At 39.9% G+C, this 11036-nt stretch overlaps 1 protein-coding gene and 1 long non-coding RNA gene across 3 annotated transcripts in view; both read right to left on the bottom strand.

The window, feature by feature from the left end:
• Positions 1-11036, bottom strand: part of pknox2 (pbx/knotted 1 homeobox 2) — a 278934-nt gene that overhangs the window by 24285 nt on the left and 243613 nt on the right. For both annotated transcript variants that reach the window (XM_037979124.1, XM_017437059.2), the window contains one exon: positions 7623-7758. In XM_037979124.1, the coding sequence (XP_037835052.1) occupies positions 7623-7758 (136 nt within the window). The remainder of the gene's footprint in view (positions 1-7622; positions 7759-11036) is intronic.
• LOC108248340 lies at positions 2703-3978 on the bottom strand. Its single transcript, XR_001809125.2, has 3 exons — positions 3714-3978; positions 2900-3118; positions 2703-2736 (listed from the first exon to the last, which is right to left on the bottom strand). It is a non-coding gene; the product is annotated as an uncharacterized LOC108248340 (long non-coding RNA).

Genomic DNA, 11036 nt, shown 5'->3' with positions numbered 1-11036 from the left:
ATGTTACACCTCTTTTGAAAATATAAAGCTTGCAGATTTCAGTGATATGTATCATTAATATATAGGTCTAGCACATCTGTCTCTAATTTGCACATGAAAAGTGCTAAAAATGCGACCGTCTGAGACACCAAAAATGCTGATTTAGGCAAAACATGACAATGCTAAAACTAACGGTACAGAAGTTTCTAAAAGTACCAAAAAGCCCGCTAAGCAGCCGACGTAAGAATTATGAACTAAGATAATGAAAGAGGGAGGGGAGGGGGGGTGGAGTAAGAGAGATGACTCAGAAACGGCGGAAAGTGTGTGTGTTTAGAGGCGGTGGAAGACGATGTGGTGTATGTTGTATGAGTGTGTGTGTGTGCATGTGTGTTTGCAGATAAGTCCATGAATCACGTCAAGAGGCCATTGTCTTTGATAATGTGATGGAATGTTTATCAGCCAGCCCAGAGTAGATCCACAGGCAGAGACCTTAGAGAGAGGGGGAAGAGCATCTTGTTTACATAAAATTCTGAGAAGAAATTGAGAAAGCTGACCAAGGTCAGCCTAGGGGAGCCAAATTCACAAACAGTAATTGTTTTGGTTCAGACAGACTTCCCAGATAGCAAATGGATCAGTTCCAGATGTAGCGTAGGCTCTGGAATGGATCCACAAAACAGATCCAGATCGGAGTCCACTTGCACACCGCAAAGGATCCAGAACGGATAAGGATCACGGATCTGGGCCAGACCCTATCCGGATCCACTCATTCAGAGCCTCATCCGGCCCGGATCCGTTTTGGACCCGTTCATAGAATATGTCATCCAGCCCGGATCCGTTTTGGACCCGTTCATAGAATACGTCATCTGGCCCGGATATGGTCTGTACCCGTTTGTGATACTTATATCGGAGGTGAACTCATTTGGTCCAAATTCTTTATTAATCATGAGTTAACAAAAGTAAATACAGATAAACTTGCTTACCAGCCAGAAATGACTACATAAAAATCTCACCAATTTAACCTTATACACATGAAAATGATTTATTGTGAAGCAGCAAAAGACTTAGGCTATGTGTAAATTAGTTTTGGAGCTCCACAGTGACACAGTTGGTAGCACTGTTGCATTGTTAGAATCCCAGTAAAGGGTATTTCTGCTTGTCGTTTGCATCATCTCCCTGTATATGCACGGGGTCTCTGGGTATTTAATCTCATCTGCTGTCCACAAACTGTGCTGTACCGCTCTCCCTGTCTCCTTCCTGCTCTGTACCAGGACAGTTACCTCCACCAATCTCCCTGAAGATCTATGGGCAGGGCCGGACCTAGCCTGTCTGGACGCTTCCCCTTTCCCTCCAACCTATGAGTTATTCTGGCGAGACACTTAAAGAGCTGGCACAAACACCAGATTGACCAACACATCGCTACAAGTGGCTAATAACAAGACAATAGAGACAAAAAACATGAAAACGTGATGAAAATTTATAAATGTATTTGTATTTTCAAAACTGCTTACATCAGTTACATGTTTATGTCAGTTAAACAATAAGTTAACCTAGAAATTAACCAAAAATTAACACAGATAAACACACACTTTCAATTACACAAACAATAAACAAAATAAGCCAGAAGGGACATAACAGTCAATCACATGTCATTATCAGCTGAGTGAACCTCATGTGTCGCAGTGCGTCACCTTGAGGTTCCCCTATCTGCTGCCAGGTTGAACCACCTGATGGCATGCTTGCAGACATCCTGCTCTGTGGAAGCATCAGCAACCCGATTTTTTCTGACACAATCTGTAATCACAAAAGCAGATTTTCATAATGACAATTAACTTCAAATATTGACAAATAATTTCATAATGACAATTTGCAATGTGACAGGTACACACTGTGGTAATGCTCTCCAAAACAGACAATCTGTCTTAGTCTCATACTGCAATTGTATAATTTCTAAATATAGAAATAAAGTTTGTCAAAATAACAAAAATAGTCAGTGTATTTTGTCAACTTAAATTGTTAAAATGTAGTATTTATTTGATTTCTTGTCAAAAAAAATTTAGTCCAAATAAATATTCTGCAAAAACTCAGACTATTGTGACATGACAACCCTGGTGAAGAAGAGATCACGAAGACAGAGGAACAGCACATGCTAAATCATGCTAGTTAATTGTCTAAGCTTGCAATAAATTCAATTTTAGTTAAATTTATTTAGATGTAGTTTCATTCAGCATTGTGTTTGAAAAGCCTGAAAAAGAACCTCGACACATGAATCTGTTACAGTCTGTTTAACTTGTTTACTATAGTGGAGCTGAATTCAAATCCATTAAGCCTGCTCAATATTTCCTTTAATTCTTAAAGCTACATTATTGCTTTAGATTACCTTTATGCACGAAAATTCAGTTGGATCAACCTAATTTACTGGTGTAAATTATACTGATGAGCAATGAATTCTACAAACTGTTTGTCAAATTTAAACATTTTAAACATCTTATTTGCAAATATGACAGATTCATACAAGGCAAGTTCACTGGATTGAAGTAACTAAACAGCTTAATGTTGAATATATACTTATTTAAAAATATTTATTACAAATACTTACATATGAGCAATGTTTTTGATGCCATCTGGCTGAAAGATTTTTTTCCCATTCACACCTTTCCAGTTGATCATTTTTCCAACATCATCATTGAACATGTGAGCCAGGATGTTCCAAGTCACACATTTTGCGTCATGGCCCCCAATTGCTGCCAGGGAGTTAATCTATAATGGAACAAATTAAAAAGCAGCGGTAAAAAATGAATAGAAATGTTAACATTCACTTTATGGATTTTGAAGTCTCAACAACTGATCACTAATAACAGTAGATTAGTATCTCATTATGTAAAGTGAAATTGCAATGAAAAGCACAAAGAAAAGAACTCACCAAACTCTGCTTCAGTTGGAAATGTGCAGGATCTTTGAGCCAGTCTTCAAAGCTGTCAACTTCTGCCATTGATGACAGTGGAAACTGGACAGGGACAGGTACATCCATCTCCTGGGCAGATGGGCTCAGCCTGCTGGTCAAATAATTGACCTTGGCAGCCAGTTGCTCTTGCTGGTGTTTTATATGTTCCAGCAAAGCTTATTATATGGACTTCTGCAGCTGTTAGAACGAATGGAAATATAAATAAATCAACTTCAATCCAACTGGAATAACACAATGAAGTTTGTTTGGGTTTTTTTTAAACATATGCCAAGACATTTTTAAACGTCAGGACACAAGGTGTTTGCAGAAATCAAAAAATCTATTTTTTATATTGTAGGCTTATTAAAAACAGGCCACAGAAGGCCTAGCCAAACATCAAGCATCTAATTGCAGCTGGAGCCGGTCTGAATATCCAGTCGGGTTCGGGACATAGACCTAAACTCTGGTGCTGCACCACAGTGTTAGGTTCATCCAGGTGTTTTGCACAGCTGAATGGTTGCCATGAGATATTCAAGGACTTCTCAAACATGCATGAGAGAGTCAAAGCAACACTCCAGGAATGTTTTTGACAAGGGAAAACAAGTCAATATGATATTACCCCCCCTTCATACTGTTTAAGGCCTTGCATTTAACAAAATCCATTATATGCTTCTGAATGCATTTTAGTGCCCCATGGAAACTCTGGGTGAGCACATACCAAGAAGATGAACATACAAAGGGAAACAATCAAATATTTATTCAAAATCGTATAACTATATGATGCATTACTCACGAGAGCAGGGAATGGAGCCCAAGTCATTTCTACCTCTTCGTCTGTTAGGTGTGTACATGATGCTCTCAGAAGAGGTTTGCTGCTGTTCTGTTGGCCAACCTTCAACTTGTGTCGGTGGAGGCAGGACAACTGTGCAGCTCCTCTGCACATGACAAGGTGGTGGCGGAACAGCAGGAGCTTGTGGTAGTGTTGAGGGTTTGGGTTGCACCCTGGCTCTCCTCTTCTGTTGATCTTCCTCACAGTCATCACCCGAATCTCCAAAGAAATGTCTACAACCACAGTCAGTTGTCATCATAACCTCCCTAAATAATTATACTGTATTGTAATATATTAATAACAGTCACATCTTCATTTGTACTTAACCACATGTTAATATTAAAAAATCTCAAACTGTCATCAGCCAAGCTGCAGTTATTTTTTGTATCCCGAGTTATTTGTTTATCAATATATACCAGGGGTCTGCAAATATAGGCTTTAATCTGGTGTTGTGCAGCTTTTAGATGAGTCTCTGCTTAAACACATCTGAGTTAATTATAGAGGTCATCAGCAGGACTCTGAACTTGACAGCATACTAAGGAGGTAATTCAGCCATTTCATTCAGCTGTGTTGGACAAGGGACACATCAAAAAGTTGCAGTACACCAGCCTTAGAGGCCTGGAATTGAACACCTCTGATGTATACTCTAATTGTCTGCATGACACTGTTTTCCTTTTACAGCTGTCTTTGCATGTGTGTTTCAGACAGTTAAAGTTGAATTTACGTGGAAATATAAAACTACAAGATGCTTACATCGCCTTTCACTTTCGCATTGGTCGAATGTCCTCTTCTTTCTCTTCTGTTTGCAAATCAGATTCTGCATGACAGTGACATAGTCAGGTAGAAAACATACAAACATACTGTAACGCTTTCCCTTGTTATGCGTGGTATCTCACACAAAGTGCGACTCTCGTGGAAGCTGAACGGTTATTTTATTCCTAGCTGTTGTCTGCCTCAGCCACGCGGTACAGATCCACAACCAGAGGTTACCTTTTCCCTCCCTTTTCTTTTGCAGCTTTCTCTACCTCCTGTCGTAAACTGCTGTGAACCACGTGCTACAGAACATGCTATAAAGCTAACTGCGGAACATGCTACAATACACACACTGCTAGCATGCACACATTGCTAGCTGAGACATCGCGGACATTTAGCGATGATCAGTCATAAACAAAATATTATTGGTGTTTATCAAGCTTTAACTCAAATCTACATTAGCTAGCACCAAATGCTAGTTAACCAAGGTCGCTGGTCATTACAAAGTTACACTTAGCAAAGAGACATATCATATACATTCACACACTTTTCCATCTGCACAAACAAGCACATATTAACAGTTTTACCAGCTTACTTACTGTGCAAGAAGTGAACGATCTGAAGGAGACGCTGTCGCTGTCCAACTTCTAACTCCGAATGACGTCAATGCTGTAACCGAGAATGGTTTAAAATGAGCACGTACGATGTGCGGATCCGCTCCATCTGCACAGCAGGTTCGCTGTTTAACAGTTCACTGTTTTGGGGGTGGGGCGATCAGTGGATTAGTAAGGCGGACCTGAGCCGATTTAGGGCGAATTCGCCCCGGAGTCCACTGCTATCTGGGTTGTTTTCCGTCTGCCTTGAAAAGTCTTGCTGATACTTCTCAATGGCGAATCCTAACAGCCCAATTCCAGGACCATTCCGCCTGATTTAAGCGATCAACTTCCTCAATATGTAACCCATATTATGAGTTCCAGAACTGCAATTCAGTCCAACTTGCGATTCAGCTCCCGTAACCACATAGTTTGATTGTTGACCGCTGAACCCATCAAACGAATTTGACGATAAGTCAGGTAACTGCTTAATCCAAACAGCAGAAATCCTGTTATCAAAAACTCAAATATGCAAAGATCTTCCAAAGACAAAAATTGTCAGATAATGTTCCATTTCCTCCAGGAATCCATTGTGTATTCAGCAAGAAAATGTCCCCTCAGGGTAAGTCAGAGCTCTCCCAAGTTCTGTCTTCCTGTCATGAAAATTTGATCAATTGCGTTGAAAGACCAGCTGATCAGATCCATGGTTTAAATTTTTTTTGGAGAGTATGTAAAAAAGAGGCTCCGAAAGAAAGCAGGGTAAGAGATGGACCTTTCAAAGTAAAATATCACACTTCCTGTTCTCAGGGGGCATGGCTTAAGAGACGTCGTGATTTGACCGTTGAACTATTTCGTGGACCAGACATGGATCAATCACTAAAGGTTTGGTGTCTGAGTAAGTTTTTGTGTAGGAGATATTACAATTTCATGTTTTTATGGCGAGATGTCAAACTTGGAGGCCTGGCCCCACCCCTTCAGCATGCACAAAAACTTATTGTTTTAATGACTTAAGCTCTCCCGTGCCTTATGAAAAAACTGGCCAAGTTCGAAACCGATCAATCAAAACTCCTAGAGGTTCCATCAAATGCCGATGCTATAAATGTCCAAAATGGGGTAAAAATCTGACCTTTGATCCAAGATGGCCGACTTCTTGTTTGGTATGGAGCATTGATGACTTTTTTTTGATTGACTTTTTTGTAGGTCTTGGGGAGTTCTACACCTGTACCAAAAATCATGCTTCTACGTAAAATTTGGATCAATGCAAAGGGTATTTTGAAAGTTTTCAAGGGGTGCTGTTGAGCAGTTAGTGGTGCAACATTTACGAAACCCTTAAAACATGTAAATTTTACCCTGGACTGACGTATGCACAAATTTTGGTGACTTTTTGAATATGTTTAGGCCTCCAAAAAGCAATTTATTTTTGCTACAAATAATAAACATTCAAAATACAATAGGCCTTCAGAACGCTAAGCTGCTCAGGCTTAAAAAAAAAAAAGAGAAAAAGAAGGAAAAATAAACACTATGATTAAAATAGGCTTTTGCAGCACTTAGCTGTTTGGGTCTAATAATAAATAATTTTGGAACAGACCAAAATCTTATATCAAAAGAAATGAAAACATTTCAGCAGTTCTTGTTAAATCAGGCAGATTAAGTTGAGGGTTGGTTTTTTTTTTTTTTTTGTGCGTGTGTTTTATACAAACAGCACAACTTTTGACACCAGCATGTGGAGAGTGCTTGGGTTGTGTACTCAAGATACTTTTTTTTCTCCCCAAGTTAGTGAGCTTCAAGTGAGGCTGCAGGACCTGGAGAAGTTTCTTATTTTGCTGTTTCATCAACAAAATTAGGTTGGTAAAGAGTTTTTTTTTTAGCTAACAGCAAAGATATAAAAAAAATGTATTAATGCAAATCAATACATGTCACCATAGTTATATCCATCTAACCATTTACTAAATTTCTATACCAGCTTCATCCTGTGCAGTGGTGCAGGGAGCTGGTGCCTATAATAATACAGGCACATAAGTAATAAATGTATGGGTACAAAATGACAACCACTGCATTTATGGGGGACTGGTAAAAGTACAACTTATCCAGAAACTCTGTGTTACTGGCAGCCATGAAAATAATTCTATAACATTATCAGAAGTATCACAGAGTCTAACAAAAATATCCAAATATGTCTAATCAAAAGCCAATCAAATTTTTTTTTTTTTTACTAAACTGGATATTCTGGTAGCATATATATGCGAAGAAAGCAATCAAAAAAGAAACTAGTCACAAACAATTTGGAGACCTTAGTGGTGTCATGGGTTGAAAATACTGCGAAAACCTGTATATGAGGAATGTTAGGGATCTGAGTCATAACTACAGTATGTGTGCTGTTCCTGTAATGGATGCCATAGATATTAGCAAATGTTAGCAAGAAGGAATAACTTGTAAACTTTTTTCATAATTCATATAATCCCTATTCATGCTTTGAAATGTGACATTGCAATTTACTAAAAATTTGGGCAAGTAGTCACATGGTTACCTGACACCACTTGTGAGTTGACAGTGGTCATGGTGATACTGCCCTGCTGCAGACCTCCAGCAGGCAACCCAATTCTTGAAGAGTTACCAGAGCTGGAGACAGAGGTCATAGATGGAGAGGAGGTCTGGATTAGTTCCTGGAGAGTCACAGGAGAAAATTTGGAGCCTTTTTTTATTTCACCTTTATACATCTAATCTCATTGAGACACAAGATCTTAAACTTTACAGAGACCTGCTTAAAGTAATAATATGAGATAACAATGCAGTAGTAGTTTAAACAGAAAAATAACAATACATATAAAAATTAAATCAGTGTCAGATGACCTACTGTGAGGTCATATGATAATTGTCAGATGAACACAAAAAAAAAAACATTAAAGTTCTAGCATTCATTGAAATTCTTATTACCTGCCAGTTTACATGTCAGAGTTTTCATTTAAAATCATTTTGAGCTAAAAAGAGACAAAGTTATAGATACAGTATTTTGTTCAAACCTAATTGACATCATGCACAGTCATGTAATATTGAGAGATCATGTGGAATGTGGTAGGGCTTAGGGTATGTGTTGTGCTTGACTATCAGCTACTACCACATCTAATTTAGCTCAATATTTGTAAAATTGATTGAGTTTGTTGTGGCAGCAAAACTGCTTCCAGGCACTGTGAGATGAAATCACTCAAACAGGTTTACTTATATATTGTGCACAAAATATAGAGAGCATTAAAGGCAATTAACAGTCCCAGGTCTGAACGGGGAAGCTCTGAATCAAAGCTCTCGCCCCCCCAAATCAACACAGGAGCTTTTATTAAAAACACTGAAATACTGGACCAAAAGGAGGAGTTAAAGAAAAGCAAGTCAGTTTGGTTCCCATGAGGAGACAACTCAGCATCACTCCTATAAACAAGTTCATTCTGTGAGAACCCATGGGACTTGGAACAGAAGTCATAACATAATCAGGACTTATAAACAACAGGTGTTACCCTATAGTAAATTCTGCCATTACAAGTTATAGCCACTTTGTGTTGGCCAATTTTGATTAGTTAAGGTGGACTTCTTGAACTAGGGTGACTCCAAAGTTGATCTGTTGTAGATGGTCACCCAACAATTTCTCTCTAAAAGTGTCATTAAATTTTGTTTGTAAAATTGGATGAGTTATTGCATTTTTGTGTTAGCTAAGTTCACCCAGCTGGTCATCTTTAATGGGGTTGATTCCAAAACCTAATCAGCTGTAAACATTCTTCTAATTGGTACTTTCTGAGAGTATCAATGAAAACCATCCACTGATTCCCTTTTTGTGATGGGAAATAATAACAGAGTGTGACTACTATGGAGCTAAAACAGTCTCATAATTCACAGACTAGAAGGACTTTGTAAATCAGTATATATTTGTGTTTGCATCAGAAATACAGCTGTAAATCTTGTTCTGTGCACATGTGAATTGTTTTGCGCATTTAAGAAATGTTCTGTGCATGTGTGAAAAGTTCTGCACATTTGTGAATTATGAGACTGTTTAGCTCCAAATGTAAGGGTGGAATAACTGTCAAAATATATGTGCATGGTTCTAACATTCATATTTGTATTTGTAAGTCTTGTACACAAAACTCAGCTGTTATATATGTGAGTCTGAGAAATTGTGTGGATAAGGATTGTGTTTATGTGAATCTAAAAGCTGTGAATGCTAGGTCTTGTTAACACAACTCTAATTTCAATGACTACAAAGTCTTCTCTTCTGTGTGGACACAAATTCAAGTTTGTGGGTACGAGTAGAAAGGTGTTGAAATTACGTCACAGGGGGGAGGAGCAAATTCAAAGATGGCTGACGAGAGTGAACCAGGTGGAGCTACCACTTCAAGTGAAGCATCACAGGTAAGATTATAACGTGTTTATCCAGCATTTATTTATTTAGTTTTTGTTAATAAAATAAACTCCATTACTTTCTCTGTGGAGAACAAGGCCAATATCCTTATGGATTTACGGGCGGAACATCCTCTCAGCTTCCTCGATGGGCCCTGTTGTCTGGCAGCAGTCTCTCCAGCGACTCATTGTTGCCGTCGGCAAAGGAGGGCCGTGGCAAGTCCATTGCCTCCACCATCCACAGAAGGTACCATGACTTCATCTGCTCCAAGTACACTAGGCCCCGTTCCCAAGTCATCTCCCCAGTCTCCAGTATTGGATCCCTCTTTATTCTATGCCCACATAGCTGCTTCTGAGTTTTATCCTGCAGAAATCTTGGACATTTTTACTCAGATCCACAAACTGTTTTCCTCAACAAGAAATAATCTGGACCCTAAACACAATCTCACCACCTGTCACATCATTGAAAAGCTTCTCCTGTCCCATCCTGGTCTCATCTGTCTACCAGAATTCCCCAAACTCCATAATAAAATTACACATCTAAAAGGACAATTACTCAACTCACCTAATAGCCCAGAACCAACTCCTCAGTCTGAAACTGCAGTGTCTCAACTTGCTGTTTCACCCGAGCTTGCTAATTCTTCCAAGTCACCCAAGCATGCCAAACTACCATCCCCAGTGCCACTCTCTGCTCCTCCTTTGACGCTCTCTGCTCCTCCAGTGCAGTCCTCTACAGTGCCTTCAATCTCTCCAGAGCCACTTTCAGTGCCTTCAGTGTCTCCAGCGCTCCGTCTGTAGAGCCTTCAAAGCCCAAGCCAGCCAAGTCCGCCAAATCACCCAAACCTGCCAAATCACCAGCGCCGGTCTTGTCATCTCCAGAGCTGGCCTCGTCATCTCAAGAGCCGGTCCCGTGGACAATTAATCCTTCCTGTGTCTCTGTGGGGGTTGGCGACAACTACGCTCCACCTTCCAGTGTCTGTGGGGGTCGACGCTCCACCTTCCAGTGTCTCAGTGGGGGTCGGTCATGGCGACACCCTTTCACCTAGCCTCAGAGGAGGTCGTTGACGATGACACCTCTCATCTAGCCTCAGAGGGGGTCGTGGATGACAACACCTCTCACCAAGTGTCGGTGGGGGTTCTGAACGTGAAGTCAGCCTCCGAAAGGGTAGTGATCAACGACGCCTCTCCACCTTCTAGTGTCTCAGAGAGGGTCATGGTCAACGCCTCTCACAAGGCCGTTCCAGTGGGGGTCGAGGTTGATTCTTCTCATTAACTCCTCGCTTGTTCATTCCTTCTGGTCGTTCCTTTCCATCCTCTCATTCTGGTCTGCTGTTCATGTCATTGTGTTTTTTCCATGCCACGTTCATGTTCTTTAAGTTCTTGCTCCTCGTTTTCTGTTGCTTAAATTTAAAAAAAAAGTTAAAAAACAAAAACAACTGGACTTCTATTCTGTAGCTGAAGACGTTTCGCTTCTCATCCGAGGAGCTTTCTCAATTCAGAAATAGAGAGTGTGGAGTTGAGCTTTTAAAGCTGAGATGTGATGTAAGCTGGATTGCTTGCA

The sequence above is a fragment of the Kryptolebias marmoratus genome, linkage group LG13, assembly GCF_001649575.2.
Source record: "Kryptolebias marmoratus isolate JLee-2015 linkage group LG13, ASM164957v2, whole genome shotgun sequence".
NCBI classification, from domain to species: domain Eukaryota; kingdom Metazoa; phylum Chordata; class Actinopteri; order Cyprinodontiformes; family Rivulidae; genus Kryptolebias; species Kryptolebias marmoratus.
This window is presented reverse-complemented; position numbering and strand designations above follow the sequence as displayed.